Source organism: Rhinichthys klamathensis, unplaced genomic scaffold (genome assembly GCF_029890125.1).
Source record: "Rhinichthys klamathensis goyatoka isolate OS25496 unplaced genomic scaffold, OSU_Roscu_1.1 h1tg000207l_1, whole genome shotgun sequence".
NCBI lineage: Eukaryota > Metazoa > Chordata > Actinopteri > Cypriniformes > Leuciscidae > Rhinichthys > Rhinichthys klamathensis.
In genome coordinates this window covers 522,075-547,020 of record NW_026606732.1, presented here as the reverse complement: position 1 = coordinate 547,020, position 24,946 = coordinate 522,075, and the positions used below count along the sequence as shown (strand labels likewise).

The window sequence follows — 24,946 nt, the reverse complement described above, 5'->3', positions numbered from 1 at the left end:
CCCTGCTATTGATTTCCTTGATTCTCCAATGACCATTCTCCAGTCTCCACTCCAGCGTCTTCATCTCCATGGTCTCCAACGTCTCCAGTGTTCTTTGTTCCAGCCATCGGTCTCACCCACAATCAGCCTCCATACCAGTAAGAGGAACCAAACCACTCATCGCCTGCACCGCTCTCTAAAGTATCATTGTTCATATCACTTACCCGCATTCTGTCTCCGCTCAGTGTCGTCAATAAACTCCTATTAACTTCATTATCCATCTCTTGAGACTGCTTCCGTAACAATAACGGAGACATATTTTGAAACTGGTAAAGAACCGTATGCCAACCAACAAAACGTAATTTCCATACCCAGACAGCAACACAGTGTTGGCCTAGATCCGGGCCACATCTGGTACATGTGGTATCCATGTGTCCCAGATGTGGGCTGGATCTGGGCCGACACTATATTGCGGTCTGGTTTGAAACCAATGCAGATTCCGGAAAACTAAAGAGTGGTATGGACACACAAATCAGATCTGAACAGTTGCGATACATCAATAATTTTAGATCAGATTCCAATCGGATACACAAATAATCAGATTTGGACAATGTGAACGTAGCATTGGTCATTGCAATATCTACAAGTTTTAAATCGGTGTAATTCCCTCATGACAATCAATCTAAAACCAGCTTCTGATGGCAGCTGGTCCAATTAGTCCCAACAAGCTGAAGGACAAAAAGTCCTTGCAACAAAAAGTGCCTGACCACCTTCATGTGCTTTTATGTTTTTCCAGCAGGGTAGGAAGAAGAATGCTTTAATGATACTTGGAAACGTAATAACATAGCATTGATCACAGTTGCTAAAAAAAGAAGTGGTGGTACAAGGCAAGCCTTCCTTTATTATATGACACTGACACTAACAGGATTAAGAAAAAGGGATCATATTCCCCCAGTTTTGGCATCTCTACACTGGCTCCCGGTGAAATTCAGGGTGGATTTTAAAATTTTGACTTGTTAACAGGGCACTATCTGGTCTCGCACCGAAATATATTAGTGACCTTTTACCCCCCTACTCTCCAGCTAGAGCACCCAGGTCTTCTGACCAACTGCTATTGACGGCTCCTCGTTGCCGTTATAAATCTTCTTTAAAAACGTATCTGTTTTCTGTGGCTTTTGAATAGATAATGAAAGGGGTTTTTGAAGCTGATAGAATGTATGATGTTGTATTTAAATGTGTTTATTTATTCTTGCTTGATCTGTAAAGCACTTTGGGTCAACTTCTGCTGTTTTTAAATGTGCTATAAAAATAAAGGTTGACTTGACATGAACATACCTTGCAGAATGGTTATTTTGAACGGTCACATTCTTGTAGAGGTTTGAATCCTCTGGGAAACCTTGAAGACCAAGAAAAGTGTTTGCAAATGTTTCTGCTCGTTGACGTAAGAAGTTGAGGAGGTCCCCGTGACAGCAGTACTCTGTGATCATCAGCATCGGTCCTATATCAGATCAAATCAGATCTATTTACAACTAATACACTACTGATTTTTGTTTTATATATACGTATATATATTCAATATTTCAATATATTTTATAACCAGTATTGTGATTGCACAGACAACGTTTAATGCTGAAAATAGCAAGAGGATTTTGTAAAAAAAAAAACTGTAACATGTATGTTCTGTTCTGTTTTGGTTACATTTTCACTCTGTTTGCTCTGTTCCTGTATGCCTGAGGCTACCTCTACATTAATCCGGATGGATTTGAAAACAACGTTTTTGTTCAAAAACGCTCTCCGTCCACACTGGCATTTTCAAGCGTTTCCCAAAAGTTTCTCATCCACACTGAAACGTTGGAAAACGCTAAATTCACCTTATAGCACGTGTGTAAACCCTCATGAAGCTCACTGAGATGATACAGACAGAGCAGACATGATCAAGACATCACGCAATTCTTCTGACAGGATCATTTAATTTAGCTAAATATCTCAGCATTCACTGATTGTCCGGGTCGCTCTCACTCTAAAACGCGACTGCTCTCATGTTTTGCCGAAGGACAGCAAATGCGAGTGAGTTTTCGGTCATCTTTACAGGACTGTGATATGAAGAGTGTGTGAAGTAACATATCTTAGCAACTGTGTGAAAGTAGCACATAACAGACACAATACCGACATAAACATGAATATCTATTGGTACAATATGCGTCACATGACTAAACTTACGTCATCGTTTTTAAATACCTCAGTTTTTTACAGTCCACACTACAACACGAAAACAGCGTTTTTTTTATTTATTTATTTTATCCACTTTCGAGAGCGTTTTCAAAAAGCTTCGTAGATAAAAATGCTGTCTCAGTGTGAACGTAAGACCAAAAAGGAGAGAAAAAGATGCATTTTCAAATGAAAACGTGTTAGTGTGGACAAGGCCTGAGTTCCTTTAGTTAGTTTCCCTGTTAGTAATTAGTTTCCATAGTTCCTAATTACACGTCGCACATGCTTTGTTTCTCTTTGATTTCCTATGTATTTAAGCCCTGTGCTTCATTTGGTTCTCGTTAATGTTAAGTCTGGATACATCTCCTATACGTATTCCTGTGTTATGAGTGATTTTGTATTATTAATTAAAGAATATCTGAATATATCTCCTTCATCATGCTATCTGACCAGCATATAACGTGACAAAACCTCAAAACGACATTGTTTACAAGTCTAATAAAGTGAATAGGCAACAAATAATTATATTAACCAGTTGAGAAGACATCATCCACTGATCAAATGCTCTTAACTTACGTAATGTAAAATAAAATGTAGGTATTTTCATTTATAATAATTAATGTATAATGCTGTGTCAAGCATTTGTGTAATGTTTTTCAACATACATGTAAAATAAACATGTCATTTTTCAAATTTGTTTGTTGTATAGAATATTTTCCCCAATCTTTTTTTTTTGGAAAAAAAAATGCTTAAAATTGCTGATGGGGCTTATACAAATAAAAAATAAAAAAATCTAAATAAATGTACAAAATTTAAACTGAAGTCCATGCTTTCTATAGTGTCAGCATTTTATTTAAACAAGAATAAGTTGTATAAGAATAAGAATAAGTTGAATAAGAATAGCTATAGAAAGAAACGTGTTACTAACAGCCCTGTTCACTTCTATTTGTCTTCGGCCAAAAACACCAGCATTGGATGCTGATTTACGGCCCTATTTTTAACAAATCCAGCAGACAACGACCTGTATCGGTTAACTGATTATGGCTGTTAAAAAGTTTAACTGATTAAGTAAGTGTAAATATCAATCAAAAACATTAGTTAATTTTTTATTGTGTGGCTCAAAGATCTAAGGGAGCACATGTTTCACTATACGTCACTTTCAATGGATTAGATGAAATCAGGTTTATTTCTAAATATGAAAAGAAGTGTTTAGTTTGTTATAGTGACAATCTTACTGATTTCACTGCTGATTAATGTGAGAATATGCCTTTGACGTACCTTCCTGAGTGCACGCCCCCAGCAGATTGACGATGTTGTCATGCGGCCCGATGTAATTTAAGATCTTCAGCTCAGACATGAGTGCTTCTTTTTCTTCAAAGCGAGCACTGGCTGTTTGGGGTGGAGGGACAGAAAGAGAACAATTGAAATTATTCTATCAAGATCTAAACAAAAACCTCTGGTCTTGGGTGATTGGGGTATTGGGTTATTGGATTAACACTCATTCTCCAGCAAAATATGTGTCCAGGGCTGATTTTTAGTCCCACTCTCAATTTTAAAGGGGCTATAAGTAGACTTTTCATATTTTAATCACAAGCGTCTCTTCCGTTCAATGACACATGAAATAAATGCTTATACAATGTTCAAGATAATGCCTGAAAAAGTCATTCAGTACTGTAATGTCAATGTGTCATGGAAAGAAAAGGGATTAAACCTTTTCGAAGGAACTCAACACGTTGACACTATTTGAACGGCTTCGGCGTGCACCGGTGTCTGAAGCACGTGTGAAATTACTTCAACCCGAGGTCAGGTGACGAAGCTTAGCGCGTCATCAAGACTATTAAAGGGCACGTGGTTTGGTGTTTTATCTATCTCGTCCCCCGTGCATTTGTTGATACTAGACTTCTGTAACATATGCGGATGCATTACAGAAGTCTAGTATCAACAAATGCACGGGGGACGAGATAGATAAAACACCAAACCACGTGCCCTTTAATAGTCTTGATGACGCGCTAAGCTGACTGACTGCTAGGGTTGCCACCTTTGATTTGTGAAAAACCGGGACACTTTGAGGGGGAGGCGTCAACCAGGGGCGGTTCCAGCTTTGAAGGACATCAAAAAAGAGAACAATCCCGGGAAAACCGGGACGGGTGGCAACCCTACTGACTGCTTTGTCGGACAAAATGTCGGATGGATGCGGCATATGTCATAAATTGACCCTTCGCAGGGAGCTTGATTGACAGGTGATCTGACCAATCATATTTCGCCATCCGACATTTTGTCCGACAAAGCAGTCAGGAGAGTTAGTAGATTAACATGGGAGGATTTGGACTTGAAAAACGGTGTACTGATGCCTTTCTGCGGTTAAAACAACATTCCTTCTGATGTTCATTCATGTTTATTTGATGCTATAAATGAACTAGAAGGAAGAGATGATCGGATCACGAGCAGCTTTAACTGAGGCTCTACAGCGATCTGTCACGACACATTAAAGAGCCACAAAACGGTATTTATTGTTTAAATTTCTTTTAAAAAATGACCACATTTGAAAGGTAAGACTTTGTTTAATATGTTTAATATCAAAAGTAACCGAAAAGTAACCTGGTCTGTCCTGTCTGTCAGCGTGTTGTCAGTCCGCAATGTATTTTTCACTGCGTGAGAACATGGTGTGTGTGTGTGTGTGTGTGTGTGTGTGTGTGTGTGTGTGTGTGTGTGTGTGTGTGTGTGTGTGTGTGTGTGTGTGTGTGTGTCTGTGTGTGTGTGTGTGTGTGTGTGTGTGTGTGTGTGTGTGTGTGTGTGAGAGAGAGAGCAGCGTAGCTTGTCGGACATAGCGACAGTAACTAAGGGGGGCGGGTCTTTGCGAACGGTCGATTATATATAGTCTTGTAAACTCTTGTATACTCTCCTTTTCTAAACTCTTATTTAGAAATAAGAGTTTAGAAAAGGAGAGTATATAAAATGACTGATGGTTTCGCTAGATAAAACCCTGTTCCTCAGCTGGGGTCGTGCAGAGCCGTGTGAAGCTCTTCAAAGCCGTTTGAAACTGCATTGATTTGGATTTCAACAATTTGGTTACCGTTGAAGTCCATTGTGTGGAGAAAAATCCTGAAATGTTTTCCTCAAAAAACTTAATTTCTTCTCCACTGAAGAAAGAAAGACATGAACATCTTGGATGGCATTGGGGTGAGTAAATTATCAGGAAATGTTCATATTGAAGTGAACTAATCCTTTAAGTTGCTGGCTGCAGTTCACTTAAAGGCCACTGGTGTCGCTATAATACCCCAACTACAGTGCAATTGAGTGATGTGTCAGCTTTCTAATTATAATGAGTGTATGCAAGCGAGCTTATGCTAAACAGTCACGTGACCCTCTACATGGGCATTAAGACTAAATTAGCACCAGAAGACCATCTTATGGTGTATAACTGGAATATTATTATATAGCTATTTAAAGTAGCTCACACGTTTGACAAATGTATCAGCTTATAGTGGGAAAATTTAACTAGATTTTGATCATTGAGACTCCAGACTTATATCTCTGTTTCTCTTTACCTTGTCTTGAGACTATCTGTGATATTTATATATTCACTTCAAATAAATTAATTCAGCAATTTTCATAAAAAATCTACTCAAATTTGTCCTAATATGTATTGAACTTACGCTTGAGCATTTTCACTGCCACTCGTGTAACGGTTTCATCCTTGACAAGCCCAAAAGCGGTTGCTTGCACCACCTTCCCAAAAGCTCCTGCTCCTAGAACTTGTCCTGAAGTAAAAGCAATGGTTTATTTAACGCAGAAGTTATTTCTTATCATTACTAACAACAAAACTATGATAATGTAAAACAATACGCGCATGGTTGCGATACCAAGCTTCAGCTTATTTCGAGGAAACTCCAGCTTGTTGTTGTATGGAAGTTGGGTGGGGTCAATGAATGTGTAATTGTTCCCATCATTCACTTCAATGATTTTCCATTGGATTTCATATTTCTGTGCCTTAAAAAAATAGTGGTGTTAAAAATGTATTTATTGCATCATTTGTGAGTACAACAGACGTGAAAAAATACCTTTCTGTGTTTGTAGAAAAGGATCAACATCCATAAGATCATCACAGTGAAGGCTCCAGAGAGAACAACAGTGATCAACACTGAAGTCGACCACACGGATGTATTGCCAGGAACATCTAGAGACATTAGAGACGCATCAGACGACAACTCCACTTCAAAATGCACAAAATGGTGCTCAATTGCAAGGGATATTGAGCTTTTTGGGTAACACTTTACTTGAAGGGGTGTGCGTAAGACTGACGTGACACTTTCATAGTTTTATGCATGTTTATGACAACTGTCATTAAGTGTCATTCGCTCAATTATGACATTTGTAATGCAAATATGACATTGAGACGGCTTGAGATGTCTTTGTTATGACAACTTGACCAATACATCATAACCGGTCAGTGTCTTTGTCATGACAACTTGACATTACTACAACATAACCTGTCATAAATATGTCATAAACATGACATAACAGGTTAATGATCAAACTTAAGAAAGCACTTAGCTTTATGGGTTAACATTACATTAAACTGTCAGGTGGTTGGTTTTGACATTGGCTGTCATGAGGCCATTATAACATTTTAATTACAAATTCAATGTGTACCACTGTAGTCGAGGTCAGTAACAATATTCATGACACAGTTATAATGCCTAATGACAGCCAATGTCAAAACCACATGACAGTTTAATGTAATGTTAACCCATAAAGCTAAGTGCTTTCTTAAGTTTGATAATTAATCTGTTATGTCATCTTTATGACATATTTATGACAGGTTGTGTTGTCCTGGTAATGTTAAGTTGTCATAACAAAGACATCTCAAACAATGTCATATTTGCATTACAAATTTCATAATTGAGCGAATTACACTTAATGACAGTTGTCATAAACAGGTGAAACTCGAAAAATTAGAATATTGTGAAAAGGTTTTCATAAGCCGTAAGTCATAATCATCAAAATTATAACAAATAAAGGCTTGAAATATCTCACTTTGCATGTAATGAGTCTATATAATATATTAGTTTCACCTTTTAAGTTGAATTACTGAAATAAATGCACGATAAACTGAAAAAAACTTTTGCACGATATTCAAATTTTTCGAGTTTCACCTGTATATGCATAAAACCTCCATCATATTTATGACATGTGTCATGTCATGATTATGAAAGTGTCACGTCAGTCTTATGCACACCCCTTCAGGTAAAGTGTAACCCATTTTTCTTACATGAAATTGTAAAGGTGAAGCTATCACGATCTTCTCCAGCAATGTTTGTAGCCACACACTCAAAGGTTAAATTAGTGTTTGCGTTAGTCACTGGTAACACACTCTTCACCAGCACTGGTCCATGCCCTCGGCCGTGCCCAAAAGTGGACTGGGTGGATTTTAATTCCACAGCGGATGTATGGTTGTATTTACACCTGTCACTCAATCATAATAAAATCAGAAATTAGTGCATCCTCACACATTTCTTGTAAAACATACAGTATCTTATATAACAAATATATCTGACATTCAAAAAGATGGCATACATAGCTCTGGCATCTTCACACTGGAACCACTGAATCCTCGGTACGGGATAACCAATCGCCTCACAAGTGGTAACTCCATTTTCCCTCTTAATTACAGCATTAGGCTTATCTGTATGTTTGGAAAGACAAAAAAAGATTAAATCGTACTATGGTTTCATTATGTAATCGTTTTTTATTAAGACTTACGGTAGACATGAACTGTAAAAATAATTGAGGCATTGACACTGGCACTTCTGGCAGTGAAGATGTAGTGACCATATTCTTGCACTCCAACTTTTCTCAGCAGGATTGTGGACAAGTAACTGTTACTGTCGAATATAAACACACAAGGTCAGTGTCACCTAACAAAACAGAGCTTGTTCTTGTTTAACAGGTTGATGTATCTGGGTCTTGTTTCCAGAAAGCAATACAAGCCTTAAAGGGTTAGTTTACCCAAAAATGAAAATGATGTCATTAATGGCTCTCCCTCATGTCGCTCCAAGCCCGTCAGACCTCCGTTTATCTTCAGGACACAGTTTAAGATATTTTAGATTTAGTCCGAGAGCTTTCTGTCCCTCCATTGTAAATGTGTGTACGGTATACTGTCCTTGTCCAGAAAGGAAATAAAGACATCATCAAAGTAGTCCATGTGACATCAGTGGGTTAGTTAGAGTGTGTTGAAGCATCGAAAATACATTTTGGTCCAAAAATAACAAAAACTAGGACTTTATTCAGCATTGTATTGTCTTCCGGTTCTGTTGTGGATCCGCGTTCAGTGCCGCCGCTGACGTAAGACGCTGCTGACGTGTGTCTGGTGTGTGTGTGTGTGTGTGTGTGTATTCTGGTTCTGTTGTGGATCCGCGTTCAGTGCCGCCGCTGACGCAAGACGCTGCTGACGTGTGTCTGGTGTGTGTGTGTGTGTGTGTGTGTGTATTCTGGTTCTGTTGTGGATCCGCGTTCAGTGCCGCCGCTGACGTAAGACGCTGCTGACGTGTGTCTGGTGTGTGTGTGTGTGTGTGTATTCTGGTTCTGTTGTGGATCCGCGTTCAGTGCCGCCGCTGACGTAAGACGCTGCTGACGTGTGTCTGGTGCGCCCGTGTATTCGGGTTCAAATAAATATGGCTGGGCAAAAAAATGCAAGTCTTCCTCTGTGTGGAAATCCTTAAGCCTAGTTCACACTACATGATTTGAAGCCCGATATGCAAATCGTTGAGCTCGCCGACACAGGTCATGGTGTTATCGCGTGCAAATCGCGGGGGATTAGCGGGCGATGAACGCTCGCCAATCTGTTAGTATGAAAGAGCCAACAACGCATCAAAGACGCTCGCAGACGCCTCGCCGAGCCCAGAAAAATATCTAGCATGCTAGATATCCAGAGCTGTCGCACGACTCAAGCTCACGTGATGTCATGAGCTACAGCCAATCAGAGCAAGGCATGTTCGCGTGTTGTGTTCTTTTTCGTCTTCTTCGGTGGGTATTGGCGCGCGTGCTGTTTCGCGTCATTTCCGGTTCGTTTTATCGCGTGATTTTTCGTGACAAAACGTGGTTTGTAGACAAGATAGAATCGTTGGGTGACAGAGTTGTTGTCAACTCGTGTAGTGCGTTACCTCCTGTTGCGGATCAATCACGTTGTGTCGTGTGGTGTGAACTAGCTCAACAACTTGAAAACTCCTGATTTCACAGAGAGCAAGTCATGTAGTGTGAACCGCACAGTTCAGCCCGACGTTTTAAAATCATGTAGTGTGAACTAGGCTTTAGACATGTTTGCGAAGATTGTTCTCTTACGAGAGGTTCTCTCGTATTGCGTAAGCTAGCTTACGCTGCGGGAAAGATTCATCTTTGCTGAGATATTGAAGCCAAAAAATTATTTCATAATTTGTATCCATTGACAACGCAGTTCCTCTGCGGCAGACCTAGAGCAGGCTAGCTAGCAGCTCATTGGTTCGCTCAGAGAGAACTGCTTAAGCCTATGGGAGAGCGGGGCTGAACCCGCTTCCAATGAGAGGCGCCCGCGCGCTCATTGCGTCATGGCCCGCCAGAATGGGCGTGGCTATGGTGTATATAACAGTCTCTCCCAGGCTTATATGTTGATTCATTTCATCTTCAGCAAGCTGCACACTTCTGCTGTCCTGAGAAAAGCCGTCGCCGTCGAGAAGGCATCACTCTAGCGAGCTCCCGGACCCTGAAGAAGCCGGCCGTCTTCGCCACCTTCAGCCGCCCTGCAAGCTAGCGCCATCCGACGACTGTATCCTTCTCTTTTCTCTATTTATATCTAAAAGAGCCGAGCGTCTTTTTAAAGATGTCTCGTTTTTCCTGCGGCTCTTGCCGCGCTCGTCTCGAGGACGGAGACCGCCATGTCATCTGCGCTCTCTGCCTGGGACTCGAGCACGCAGAACTCGCCCTCGCGGATGGAGGATGCGACTTCTGTGAGAGCCTGCCGTTGTCGTCCCTGCGGGCACGACTTCTGGCAGCAAAATCCGCTCCCGCGCCGCCTCCCTCTTCGCCGCGTAAGAAGAAACGCCGCTCCCAGAGGCCGCCGGAGCCCCCAGCGGAACCATGCGGGCCGCCGCCGCCGCCTCCCGCTTCCCGCTCTCCCTCCCCGCCCCTGCCGGACATACAGTTGCCGCCGAGTGGCCGCTCTGTCGCTTCCGATGACGCCGCGGAGGAGAAGGACTCCTGTTCACTGCTCGCATCAGACAGTGAAGAATGGTCATCTCTCGGTTCCACGAGAGAGTCGGCGGGGATCCGCGCCGGGATAGAGGAGGAACTAATGCGCCTCCTCTCACAGGCCGTCGAACGCCTCGGTCTCGAGTGGTCTCCTCCACCCGAGCAGGCCCCGAACCGGATGGACGGCAGCTTTTTTCATCGGCGCTCGACCCCCGCGTGCAACCGGGCCGCTCCATTCCTGCCTGAACTTCACGCTGAGCTGACGAAGTCCTGGAATGCCCCGCTCTCGGCTAGAAACCGCTCTTATATATCCGCCTCGCTGCGCTCGGTGGACGGAGCCGCCGAAAAAGGTTACTCAGCCATGCCGCCCGTCGAGGACTTGGTCGCCGCACACCTCTGCCCGCCCTCTGCTAGATGGCGCTCTTCCCCCACGCTTCCTTCGAAAGCTTGCAGAGCGACCTCGAGCTTTCATGCTCGCGCCTACGCCGCCGCCGGTCAGGCCGCCGCAGCGCTACATTCTATGTCTGTCCTCCAAGTATTACAGAGCGATATTCTCCGTGAGTGGGCCGAAGGCGGTAGAAACCCCTCCCCCGCTGTCACGGATCTGAGAAGTGCTACGGACCTCGCCCTTCGCGCCACTAAAGCCGCCGCACAAGCTCTGGGGAGATGCATGGCCAGCCTTTGTGTTGCCGAGAGACACTTATGGCTCACGCTCGCCGACATGGGAGATTCTGAGCGCGCCGCGTTTCTTAACGCGCCCCTCTCCCCAACGGGCCTTTTTGGATCTGCTGTCACGGGAATCGTCGATCGCTTTTCTGAGGTCCAGAAAGCTACTAAGGCGATGAATTTGTTTCTGCCCCGCCGCGCTAGCTCTTCCGCGGGCCGCTCTCGCGAGCCTCCTGCCAGAGCTCCACCACAGCGCCCCCCTCCGCAGACTCAAACAGCCCAGCGCAGACAGGGTGGCCGCCCTCGCTCTCGCTCTGACAGCCGCCGCAGACCGCCCTCGCTCTCGCTCTGACAGCCGCCGCAGACCGCCGCCCCCACGAGGCCCGCGACCTAAGATCACGCTGAAGCCTGATCATCAGAAGTCTGCCTAGCAAAGTCAAGAAAACGACGGTGCTCTCCCGCTGCGGCCGGACCGCCGTCAAAGCTTCGCCCTCTGCCAGTCCCCGTTATTTCGCCGACTGCTGTAGTGTTGACCGCCACAAACAAGCCGGTGTCCCAGCCCGCTTGCGAGCGACAAAAAGCCGTTTTTACGGCTACCCAGAGAAATCTCAAAAAGAGAAAATTTGCCAGTTGTGTAGAAAATGTGCCCACAATCATGTGCTCACCCATACACACAAGCATAACATATCCCGTGTCTCTATCAGAGCCCCATCACATGAAACGGGCACAGCCCGCTCTAATATCAGAGAACATAAACACGCCCACGAGCTCGTGCGCGTGTCCCCTCTCTGCTCGCTCTGTTTCACGGCCCATAGACTCCTCTCTGAGTGCAAATCCCGTTGCCACACACATTCAAAGCGCGCCCACACACCGTGTCCAGCCCGCTATGTGCAGCAATCAGGGCGATATAGCCATTCGGCCACTAGCCGCATGCTACAAAGCGTGGGAAGCCATTCCAGGCATTTCCCCGTGGGTACTAAGCATTATAAAGAACGGCTATCTGCTACAGTTTCGCCGCCGCCCGCCTCGTGCGCGCGCGCGGCTCGAATCTACTGTCAGCCCGCTGGCCGCCGGCACGCTCCGCTCAGAAATTGCGACGCTGTTGCAAAAGGGCGCCATAGAGAGAGTCCCACCATCTATGACCGAGTCGGGGTTTTACGGCCGTTATTTTCTGGTTCCCAAGAAAGACGGCGGCCTCAGACCGATTTTAGATCTCAGGTCTTTGAACAAAGTGCTCATGAAGAGACCGTTCAAGATGCTCACTACCAGGAAACTCCTCGCGCAGGTGCGCCAGGGGGACTGGTTCATCTCTCTAGACCTAAGGGAGCCTATTTTCAGATCCAGATAAATCCCCGTCACAGGCCATTCTTACGTTTCGCCTTCGAGGGTCATGTTTATCAATACGCCGTTCTCCCGTTCGGCACATTTACGAAGTGCATGGATACGGCGCTCGCCCCCCTGCGGAGCCAGGGGCTGCGCATATTGAATTATCTGGACGACTGGCTGATTTTGGCCCAATCACAGACGGAGCTTCTGTCGCACCGCGCAGTTCTCCTCGACCATCTGAAAACGCTGGGCCTCTCTGTCAACTGGACAAAGAGCTCCCTTCAACCCAGTCAATCGATTTCCTTTCTAGGAATAGATTTGAACTCGGTCACGATGACGGCTCGCCTGTCTACACAGCGCGCGCGCAGTGTACAGCGACTGGCCGCCTCGTTTCAGATGGGCACCCGCTCACCTCTGAGAACTTTTCAGAGGATGCTGGGTTACATGGCCTCAGCCTCCGCTGTGCTTCAGCTGGGCCTTCTGCACATGCGTCCGCTTCAGCTTTGGTTAAACAGCCGTGTACCCCACCGCGCGTGGAACACGGGCCGCCAGCTGATCAGAGTTACGCAGACATGTCTCACGGCGCTGCAGCCATGGACAGTAGCAGAATGGTTTCGACAGGGCGTCACGATGGGGACCTTTTCCCGCCGAAAAGTCATCTCGACAGATGCATCCAACACGGGTTGGGGTGCAGTCTGCGAGGGCTCACTGGCCTTCGGCCATTGGTCGACACAGGAAAGCCCCTTACACATAAACTGTCTGGAAATGCTTGCGGTCGAGAACGCGCTTTCGCGCTTCCTCCCGCTCATTCGGGGACACCACGTCCTGATCCGTTCGGACAACATGGCTGTGGTCTCCTATCTCAACCGTCAGGGCGGTGTCAGGTCCAGGAATCTCTTCCTACTGACACACCGCATTTTAGTTTGGTCTCAGAGCCGCCTGCTCTCGCTCAGAGCGACGCATGTGCCGGGCCATCTGAACGACGGTCCAGACATACTGTCCAGGAACCTCATCTCCTCAGGAGAATGGTCCCTGAACACACAAACGGTCCAAATACTGTGGCGGCTATTCGGCAGAGCAGAGGTGGACCTCTTCGCGTCAGAAGAGAACGCTCACTGCCCAATATTTTTCTCAAGGAGCGAGGACGCGCTAGCCCAGGAATGGCCTCGCCGCCCGCTCTATGCATTCCCTCCGATCGCTCTGCTACCACAGGCAATTCAGAGGATCAGGGACACACGCCACTCGGTGCTCCTCATAGCCCCGCGTTGGGAGAGTCAGAATTGGGTTCCGGAGCTCACTCAGCTGTCACAGACAGCCCCGTGGCCCATCCCAGTCAGAGCAGATCTCCTCTCTCAAGCTCGCGGCACGATCTGGCACCCCCATCCACGGCGCTGGGCGCTACATGCATGGGTGATCAACGACTATTCGTCGATTTGCCAGAAGGAGTAAGAAACACTATCATACAGGCTAGAGCACCTTCCACGAGAAGGCTCTATGCGTCTAAATGGTCTGTGTTCTCAAAATGGTGCACCGACAAACATCTGGACCCACGGTCATGCGAGGTGCCGTCTTTGCTTGTTTTCCTTCAAGAGATGCTGAACAAGGGCAGGTCCCCCTCCACTCTCAAGGTTTACGTGGCAGCCGTCGCGGCGTTCTCTGAACCCCGACGCGCTCAGTCCCTGGGCAAAGACGAGTTAGTCATCCGCTTCCTCAGGGGAGCTAAGAGGATGAACCCTCCGCGCCCCCCCTCGGTTCCTATCTGGGATCTTTCTATAGTTCTCGAAGCTATGAAAGCACCCCCGTTCGAACCGCTCGAGTCTGTGGACCTAAAATACCTCTCGCTCAAAACCGTTTTTCTGACGGCTCTGTCCTCAGTAAAACGCGTGGGGGATCTTCACGCGCTCTCATCCAGCGCCGCGTGTCTCGAGTTTGGACCGAATGACTCTGTTGTCATTCTCAAACCTAGACATGGCTATGTCCCGAAGGCGATTGGTACCCCGTTCAGGGCTCAGATTATTTCCCTATCGGCTCTGCCTTCATCCGATAGTGAGCGCGACGCCAATCTCCTCTGCCCGGTGCGGGCTCTGAGATTGTACACTACGCGCGCTGCCGCGTTCAGACGCGCTGAGCAGCTTTTCGTGTCGTTTGGGGGGCGCACCAAAGGTCTGGCCGCCTCTAAACAGACACTGTCTAGATGGATAGTAGACGCTATCGCCTCTGCTTACGCATCTAAATGCCTGCCCTGCCCTCTGGGCATCAGGGCGCACTCCACTAGAGGCATGGCCTCATCGTGGGCATGGTCCTGTGGAATTTCCATTCATGACATTTGTGTGGCCGCGGGATGGGCCTCCCCGTCCACTTTTGTCAGATTTTACAACTTGGAAGTTCCCGCCTTGCAGGCAAAATTACTAGCTGTCTAACGACAAGCTCCCTAAGAAGCTGCATTACTGGGAGTCCCTCACACAACCGGTTCGCCCCTTGTGCTCTCCTTAAATGCTTATACACTTCATCATACATGCTTATGTATACACTTCATGTGCCCGCTCTGCCGGCCTCATAATACATTCACTCCACGCAGTGCCGATCCTGACCTCCCTGGGGCCCTAAGCTAAATTCTGCTAAGGGGCCCTCTACCTGACCCGTGAAGCCGTGAGCTATGTAAACCATTTGCCATTGCCACAGTCACACCTGACACTTCAGTTCTCCCAATACAATCCTCCCTCCTTTAAACCAAACAGTCAAAGAATAAGTACAATAATATAGAACAGAATGATATTTATTGAATAGAGTATTTTCTATAGAATATTAAGATAACAAGTGAATATTGTGTTGCAGATATCAATAATCCCTGTGAGTGATGACATCATTGAAATCAAGAATTAACTTTTGTACAAGTGAACATGTAATTCCTGATATCAGAAATAGACATTGGTAGATAAAAATGTAACTAAGGGGCCCTACTAGTAAAAAATAATCAAGAATTCACATTGCAAATAGTAAAAAAAAAAAATGAATTCTTGATATAAAAAATGCATAAACTGTGAATGAATAAAAGCTAAAATGGCTTGCCATATGTTAAAGGTTTGTTTTAGTATGCATGTTGAAGCAATTCTTGATTTATGGTTATTATTTACTGAGGGATGTGCATCCATATTGACCAGTATGTCCAGCTAATCAACATTTTAAATTCAATATAGCCTATAAATCAATAGTCAATCAATGTCAAATTGTCAATACATTGCTTTCCATCTTGCATAAGCAGTTGTTTAGAGTTTTTAACTACACATTGACTGAGACTAGATAATCAGTGTCTTGTTTTAAAAGTATGTATAATGTGTAATTTGATGAGGAGTGTCATCATTCAGGCCCAAATATTGTAGGCTACAGTATGTCTGGTCTCTCTCCACATATATTTCTGCTTGAAAAATGCGCGTTTCATTTCGTGCACGCGCATATGAACGTATGATAACACACGCGACGCGGTTATCTTTTCCGAGCCGTTGCACTTTAAAAAACACAATAGAAATGCACATAAACTTAACTTTACTTTGCTGACATCAAACTTGGAGAGGAGAGAACACAAGTTTACCTGATTGTTGTTTCCGCAATTCACTCATGTTTTTCCCCCCTCTTTTTGTGACCAGAAGGATAGTTTCGCTTCATTTTGTCATTGATGTTGTAAACATTAATTGACGCGCTATGACACGAGGGGGAGGCGGGGCCTTGAGTAATTTGCGGGGCCCTACGCAGCTTGCGTAGTGAGCGTATAGGGCGGATCGGCTCTGACTCCACGTTAAAAATCCCCCGGTATCACCCTGGGATTCATGAGTGGATTCATAGCGCGCACGGCGTTGACCAGGTGTTCCCGCAGCGTAAGCTAGCTTACGCAATACGAGAGAACCTCTCGTAAGAGAACGAATCGGTTACCTAACGTAACCTCGGTTCTCTCTAGAAGAGGGAACGAGTATTGCGTTCCCGGCCGTGCTTGCGCTACTAGCGTTTCGCTTCACGCTGAAATAAATCAACATATAAGCCTGGGAGAGACTGTTATATACACCATAGCCACGCCCATTCTGGCGGGCCATGACGCAATGAGCGCGCGGGCGCCTCTCATTGGAAGCGGGTTCAGCCCCGCTCTCCCATAGGCTTAAGCAGTTCTCTCTGAGCGAACCAATGAGCTGCTAGCTAGCCTGCTCTAGGTCTGCCGCAGAGGAACTGCGTTGTCAATGGATACAAATTATGAAATAATTTTTTGGCTTCAATATCTCAGCAAAGATGAATCTTTCCCGCAGCGTAAGCTAGCTTACGCAATACTCGTTCCCTCTTCTAGAGAGAACCAAGGTTACGTTAGGTAACCGATTCGTTTTGTTTCCAGCGTGCGTCTCCCTCAGACTGTAAACGAAGCTCGGCGCACCAGACACACGTCAGCAGCGTCTTACGTCAGCGGCAGCACTGAACGCGGATCCACAACAGAACCGGAAGACAATACAATGCTGAATTCGAAAAAGATTGTAAAACTAATCCATATGTATCGAGTGGTTTAATCCAAATTTTCAAAAAAAAAGACACAATAGCGTTATGTTATGAACAGATTGCATTTAGGCTTTTATTCACATATAAACATTCATCAGCTCACACATCAATTGTGGTGAACGGAAGATCAAGCATGTTCGCTTGACGTGCGAGAACCAATGAGGTTCCCTCTCGTGTTATGTGTCACTTTTGAGCTTCCTTAAGAGCCAATAGGGTTCATTCTAGTGTTACGCAGCACGTTTGAGCTTCAGCAAGAGCCAATAGGGTTCATTCTCGTGTTACGCAGCACGTTTGAGCTTCAGCAAGAGCCAATGAGGTTCATTCTCGTGTTACGCATCACGTTTGAGCTTCAGCAAGAGCCAATAGGGTTCATTCTTGTGTTACGCATCATGTTTGAGCTTCTGCAAGAGCCAATGAGGTTCATTCTCGTGTTACGCAGCACGTTTGAGCTTCAGCAAGAGCCAATGGGGTTCTTTCTCATGTTACGCATCACGTTTGAGCTTCAGCAAGAACCAATGAGGTTCATTCTCGTGTTACGCGTCACGTTTGAGCTTCAGCAAGAACCAATGGGGTTCATTCTCGTGTTAAACGTCACGTTTGAGCTTCAGCAAGAGCCAATGGGGTTCATTCTCGTGTTACGCGTCACGTTTGAGCTTCAGCAAGAGCCAATAGGGTTCATTCTAGTGTTACGCAGCACGTTTGAGCTTCAGCAAGAGCTAATAGGGTTCATTCTCGTGTTAAACGTCACGTTTGAGCTTCAGCAAGAACCAATGGGGTTCATTCTCGTGTTACGCATCACGTTTGAGCTTCAGCAAGAGCGAATAGGGTTCATTCTTGTGTTACGCATCACGTTTGAGCTTCTGCAAGAGCCAATGAGGTTCATTCTCGTGTTACGCAGCACGTTTGAGCTTCAGCAAGAGCCAATAGGGTTCATTCTTGTGTTACGCATCACATTTGAGCTTCAGCAAGAGCGAATAGGGTTCATTCTTGTGTTACGCATCACGTTTGAGCTTCAGCAAGAGCCAATAGGGTTCATTCTTGTGTTACACATCACGTTTGAGCTTCAGCAAGAGCCAATAGGGTTCATTCTTGTGTTACGCATCACGTTTGAGCTTCAGCAAGAGCCAATAGGGTTCATTCTTGTGTTACGCATCACGTTTGAGCTTCAGCAAGAGCCAATGAGGTTCATTCTCGTGTAACGCGTCACGTTTGAGCTTCAGCAAGAGCCAATGAGGTTCATTCTCGTGTAACGCGTCACGTTTGAGCTTCAGCAAGAGCCAATGAGGTTCATTCTCGTGTTACGCATCACATTTGAGCTTCTGCAAGAGCCAATGAGGTTCATTCTCATGTTACACGTCATGTTTGAGCTTCAGCAAGAGCCAATGAGGTTTATTCTCGTGTAACGCGTCACGTTTGAGCTTCTGCAAGAGCCAATGAGGTTCATTCTCGTGTAACGCGTCACGTTTGAGCTTCAGCAAGAGCCAATGAGGTTCATTCTCGTGTAACGCGTCACGTTTGAGCTTCAGCAAGAGCCAATGAAGTTCATTCTCGTGTTACACGTCACGTTTGAGCTTCTGCAAGAGCCAATGAGGTTCATTCTCGTGTTACGCATCACGTTTGAGCTTCTGCAAGAGCCAATGAGGTTCATTCTCGTGTAACGCGTCACGTTTGAGCTTCAGCAAGAGCCAATGGGGTTCATTCTCGTGTTACGCGTCACGTTTGAGCTTCAGCAAGAGCCAATGAGGTTCATTCTTGTGTTACGCATCACGTTTGAGCTTCTGCAAGAGCCAATGAGGTTCATTCTCGTGTTACGCATCACGTTTGAGCTTCTGCAAGAGCCAATGAGGTTCATTCTCGTGTAACGCGTCACGTTTGAGCTTCAGCAAGAGCCAATGGGGTTCATTCTCGTGTTACGCGTCACGTTTGAGCTTCAGCAAGAGCCAATGAGGTTCATTCTCGTGTTACGCATCACGTTTGAGCTTCTGCAAGAGCCAATGAGGTTCATTCTCGTGTAACGCGTCACGTTTGAGCTTCAGCAAGAGCCAATGGGGTTCATTCTCGTGTTACGCGTCACGTTTGAGCTTCAGCAAGAGCCAATGGGGTTAATTCTTGTGTTACGCATCACATTTGAGCTTCAGCAAGAGCCAATAGGGTTCATTCTCGTGTTACGCGTCACGTTTGAGCTTCTGCAAGAGCCAATGGGGTTCATTCTCGTGTTACGCGTCACGTTTGAGCTTCAGCAAGAGCCAATGAGGTTCATTCTCGTGTTACGCGTCACTTTTGAGCTTCAGCAAGAGCCAATAGCTGGGTTTCAGTCACGTGATTTTGATGACGCGCCAAATTCAGATGGAGGGCAGGGAGTGAAGAGGGCAATGGACGAGATGGAGAAAAGTCCGTACTGTACTACTTTACAGCTATTACAAGAGAAAGATATAAACAAAAAATCAAACATATGTTGGACGTGATCCTTACGTTATGAAGAGGAGCGATTTTCAACTGAATTGAAAGATTTTCCTGCCATCGAGGCGGTAGATATCAGCAACAACTACCTCGTCTTACAGACATACTTTGACTTTACAAAGTTCGGAAACGTTACACATTACACAAACATAGCCACTTAAGTTGCATTAACTCACATTTGATGAAGTGATCACTGCACACACGGGTAGGTGAATGCTCTATGCCCACGTAAGGTCTCTCGCTCGCTCTACGCGGTTTGGAGCACAATCTCTGTATCCCATGCACGCTCACTCTAGATTGCGGGAGATTTTTAACGAATTTGCGGTATAACTAGTCGATCACGAGTGGCTCAACAGGTAGATCTGTAGATAAACTCATCTTTCAGGCATTTGACCGGCCGGGTTGACAGTTCGGCGTGAGAAATCGGAAGTGTGGCGTGTGAGCGTGTGAAACCAATCAAATGCGGGTGTCTCACGGCCAATGCGTGAGAGTTGGCAGCTCTGGCCGTAGGTTTGCAAGCCGTTTTTCCGGAGTTTTTCTGTCAATTTCTTGCATTTTTCCCCCCTTATGAACAACAACTTTTGGTACACGATAAAAACTCCTCGTGGTTTGATCGATTTAAGTAACCATAAACGACGCAAGACATGCATTTTGAGTTTGTTATAGTGCTTTCTAAATACACCAAATCACTTCCTGCCCTCCATTTGCATTTCGCGCCATGGCAACGCAGTGGCGTGACGTCATATGAAAACAAGCTATAGGGTTCATTCTCATGTTACGCGTCACATTTGAGCTTCAGCAAGAGCCAATAGGGTTCATTCTCGTGTTACGCATCACATTTGAGCTTCAGCAAGAGCCAATAGGGTTCATTCTCGTGTTACGCATCACGTTTGAGCTTCAGCAAGAGCCAATGGGGTTCATTCTCGTGTTACGCATCACATTTGAGCTTCAGCAAGAACCAATGAGGTTCATTCTCGTGTTACGCATCACATTTGAGCTTCAGCAAGAGCCAATGGGGTTCATTTATCGTGTTACGCGTCACGTTTGAGCTTCAGCAAGAGCCAATGAGGTTCATTCTCGTGTTACGTGTCACGTTTGAGCTTCAGCAAGAGCCAATGGGGTTCATTCTCGTGTTACGCATCACATTTGAGCTTCAGTAAGAGCCAATGGGGTTCATTCTCGTGTTACGCATCACATTTGAGCTTCAGCAAGAGCCAATGGGGTTCATTTATCATGTTACGCGTCACGTTTGAGCTTCAGCAAGAGCCAATGAGGTTCATTCTCGTGTTACGTGTCACGTTTGAGCTTCAGCAAGAGCCAATGGGGTTCATTCTCATGTTACGCATCACGTTTGAGCTTCAGTAAGAGCCAATGGGGTTCATTCTCGTGTTACGCATCACGTTTGAGCTTCAGCAAGAGCCAATGAGGTTCATTCTCGTGTTACGCATCACGTTTGAGCTTCAGCAAGAGCCAATGAGGTTCATTCTCGTGTTACGCGTCACGTTTGAGCTTCAGTAAGAGCCAATGGGGTTCATTCTCGTGTTACGCATCACGTTTGAGCTTCAGCAAGAGCCAATGAGGTTCATTCTCGTGTTACGCATCACATTTTGAGCTTCAGCAAGAGCCAATGGGGTTCATTTATCGTGTTACGCGTCACGTTTGAGCTTCAGCAAGAGCCAATGAGGTTCATTCTCGTGTTACGTGTCACGTTTGAGCTTCAGCAAGAGCCAATGGGGTTCATTCTCATGTTACGCATCACGTTTGAGCTTCAGTAAGAGCCAATGAGGTTCATTCTCGTGTTACGCGTCACGTTTGAGCTTCAGCAAGAGCCAATGAGGTTCATTCTCGTGTTACGCATCACGTTTGAGCTTCAGCAAGAGCCAATGAGGTTCATTCTCGTGTTACGCGTCACGTTTGAGCTTCAGCAAGAGCCAATGAGGTTCATTCTCGTGTTACGCGTCACGTTTGAGCTTCAGCAAGAGCCAATGAGGTTCATTCTCGTGTTACGCATCACGTTTAAGCTTCAGCAAGAGCCAATGGGGTTCATTCTCATGTTACGCATCACGTTTGAGCTTCAGCAAGAGCCAATGGGGTTCATTCTCATGTTACTCATCACGTTTGAGCTTCAGCAAGAGCCAATGAGGTTCATTCTCGTGTAACGCAGCACGTTTGAGCTTCAGCAAGAGCCAATGGGGTTCATTCTCATGTTACGCATCACGTTTGAGCTTCAGCAAGAGCCAATGAGGTTCATTCTCGTGTTACGCGTCACATTTGAGCTTCAGCAAGAGCCAATGAGGTTCATTCTCGTGTTACGCATCACATTTGAGCTTCAGCAAGAGCCAATAGGGTTCATTCTCGTGTTACGCATCACGTTTGAGCTTCAGCAAGAGCCAATGGGGTTCATTCTCGTGTTACGCGTCACATTTGAGCTTCAGCAAGAACCAATGAGGTTCATTCTCGTGTTACGCATCACATTTGAGCTTCAGCAAGAGCCAATGGGGTTCATTTATCGTGTTACGCGTCACGTTTGAGCTTCAGCAAGAGCCAATGAGGTTCATTCTCGTGTTACGTGTCACGTTTGAGCTTCAGCAAGAGCCAATGGGGTTCATTCTCATGTTACGCATCACGTTTGAGCTTCTGCAAGAGCCAATGAGGTTCATTCTCGTGTAACGCAGCACGTTTGAGCTTCAGCAAGAGCCAATGGGGTTCATTCTCATGTTACGCATCACGTTTGAGCTTTAGCAAGAGCCAATGAGGTTCATTCTCGTGTAACGCAGCACGTTTGAGCTTCAGCAAGAGCCAATGGGGTTCATTCTCATGTTACGCATCACGTTTGAGCTTCAGCAAGAGCCAATGAGGTTCATTCTTGTGTTACGCAGCACGTTTGAGCTTCAGCAAGAGCCAATGGGGTTCATTCTCATGTTACGCATCACGTTTGAGCTTCAGCAAGAGCCAATGGGGTTCATTCTCGTGTTACGCGTCACATTTGAGCTTCAGCAAGAACCAATGAGGTTCATTCTCGTGTTACGCATCACATTTGAGCTTCAGCAAGAGCCATTAGGGTTCATTCTCGTGTTACGCATCACGTTTGAGCTTCAGCAAGAGCCAATGGGGTTCATTCTCGTGTTACGCGTCACATTTGAGCTTCAGCAAGAACCAATGAGGTTCATTCTCGTGTTACGCATCACGTTTGAGCTTCAGCAAGAGCCAATGGGGTTCATTTATCGTGTTACGCGTCACGTTTGAGCTTCAGCAAGAGCCAATGAGGTTCATTCTCGTGTTACGCATCACATTTGAGCTTCAGCAAGAGCCAATGAGGTTCATTCTCGTGTTACGCATCACGTTTGAGCTTCAGCAAGAGCCAATGAGGTTCATTCTCGTGTTACGTGTCACGTTTGAGCTTCAGCAAGAGCCAATGGGGTTCATTCTCGTGTTACGCATCACGTTTAAGCTTCAGCAAGAGCCAATGAGGTTCATTCTCGTGTTACGCATCACATTTGAGCTTCAGCAAGAGCCAATGAGGTTCATTCTCGTGTTACGCATCACGTTTGAGCTTCAGCAAGAGCCAATGAGGTTCATTCTCGTGTTACGTGTCACGTTTGAGCTTCAGCAAGAGCCAATGGGGTTCATTCTCGTGTTACGCGTCACGTTTAAGCTTCAGCAAGAGCCAATGAGGTTCATTCTCGTGTTACGCATCACATTTGAGCTTCAGCAAGAGCCAATGAGGTTCATTCTCGTGTTACGCATCACGTTTGAGCTTCAGCAAGAGCCAATGAGGTTCATTCTCGTGTTACGTGTCACGTTTGAGCTTCAGCAAGAGCCAATGGGGTTCATTCTCGTGTTACGCATCACATTTGAGCTTCAGTAAGAGCCAATGGGGTTCATTCTCGTGTTACGCATCACATTTGAGCTTCAGCAAGAGCCAATGGGGTTCATTCTCGTGTTACGCGTCACGTTTGAGCTTCAGCAAGAGCCAATGAGGTTCATTCTCGTGTTACGTGTCACGTTTGAGCTTCAGTAAGAGCCAATGGGGTTCATTCTCATGTTACGCATCACGTTTGAGCTTCAGTAAGAGCCAATGGGGTTCATTCTCGTGTTACGCATCACGTTTGAGCTTCAGCAAGAGCCAATGAGGTTCATTCTCGTGTTACGCATCACGTTTGAGCTTCAGTAAGAGCCAATGGGGTTCATTCTCGTGTTACGCATCACGTTTGAGCTTCAGCAAGAGCCAATGAGGTTCATTCTCGTGTTACGCATCACGTTTGAGCTTTAGCAAGAGCCAATGGGGTTCATTCTCGTGTTACGCATCACGTTTGAGCTTCAGCAAGAGCCAATGAGGTTCATTCTCATGTTACGCATCACGTTTGAGCTTCAGTAAGAGCCAATGGGGTTCATTCTCGTGTTACGCATCACGTTTGAGCTTCAGCAAGAGCCAATGAGGTTCATTCTCGTGTTACGCATCACGTTTGAGCTTTAGCAAGAGCCAATGGGGTTCATTCTCATGTTACGCATCACGTTTGAGCTTCAGCAAGAGCCAATGAGGTTCATTCTCGTGTAACGCATCACGTTTGAGCTTCAGCAAGAGCCAATGGGGTTCATTCTCATGTTACGCATCACGTTTGAGCTTCAGCAAGAGCCAATGAGGTTCATTCTTGTGTTACGCAGCACGTTTGAGCTTCAGCAAGAGCCAATGGGGTTCATTCTCATGTTACGCATCACGTTTGAGCTTCAGCAAGAGCCAATGAGGTTCATTCTTGTGTTACGCAGCACGTTTGAGCTTCAGCAAGAGCCAATGGGGTTCATTCTCATGTTACGCATCACGTTTGAGCTTCAGCAAGAGCCAATGAGGTTCATTCTCGTGTTACGCGTCACGTTTGAGCTTCAGCAAGAGCCAATGGGGTTCATTCTCATGTTACGCATCACGTTTGAGCTTCAGCAAGAGCCAATGAGGTTCATTCTCGTGTTACGCGTCACGTTTGAGCTTCAGCAAGAGCCAATGAGGTTCATTCTTGTGTTAAGCGTCACGTTTGAGCTTCAGCAAGAGCCAATGAGGTTCATTCTCGTGTTACGCGTCACGTTTGAGCTTCAGCAAGAGCCAATGAGGTTCATTCTTGTGTTACGCAGCACGTTTGAGCTTCAGCAAGAGGTTTGATCTAGCGTGTCAAGCAGGTTTTGGTTGAGTTTCTCTTTTTGTTCGCTGATCAATGTGTATATGTGAATAAAAGCCTAAATTAAATTTGTACATCAAGTAAAGTGATCAAGTCTCTTTAGCAAATTTGGACTAAACCGCTCAACTATGGTTTGTTTTACAATCTCTTTATGGACTTTTTAAAATGTCAAATTGTTAGTTACTGGACTGTCAATGGAGGGACAGAAAGCTCTAAGATTTCATCAAAAAGATCTTAATTTGTGTTCCGAAGATGAACGAAAGTCTTACGGGTTTGGAACGACATGAGAGTGAGTAATTAATGACAGAATTAATTCCTTTTTTGGTGAACGAGCCCTTTAAAAGGCCCATTATCTAGAACTGATCTGGTCTCAGATCAGCTTA

At 45.6% G+C, this 24,946-nt stretch overlaps 1 protein-coding gene across 1 annotated transcript in view; it reads right to left on the bottom strand.

Annotated features, from left to right (window-relative positions):
• The window catches only part of csf1rb (colony stimulating factor 1 receptor, b), a 57,305-nt gene that overhangs the window by 15,358 nt on the left and 17,001 nt on the right, over positions 1 to 24,946 (bottom strand). The window contains exons 7-15 of the mRNA XM_056263537.1: positions 7,951 to 8,072; positions 7,765 to 7,873; positions 7,460 to 7,653; positions 6,249 to 6,364; positions 6,051 to 6,177; positions 5,844 to 5,948; positions 3,466 to 3,576; positions 1,249 to 1,477; positions 2 to 92 (exon numbers count right to left, since the gene is read on the bottom strand). Of these exons, the coding sequence (XP_056119512.1) occupies positions 2 to 92; positions 1,249 to 1,477; positions 3,466 to 3,576; positions 5,844 to 5,948; positions 6,051 to 6,177; positions 6,249 to 6,364; positions 7,460 to 7,653; positions 7,765 to 7,873; positions 7,951 to 8,072 (1,204 nt within the window). The remainder of the gene's footprint in view (position 1; positions 93 to 1,248; positions 1,478 to 3,465; positions 3,577 to 5,843; positions 5,949 to 6,050; positions 6,178 to 6,248; positions 6,365 to 7,459; positions 7,654 to 7,764; positions 7,874 to 7,950; positions 8,073 to 24,946) is intronic.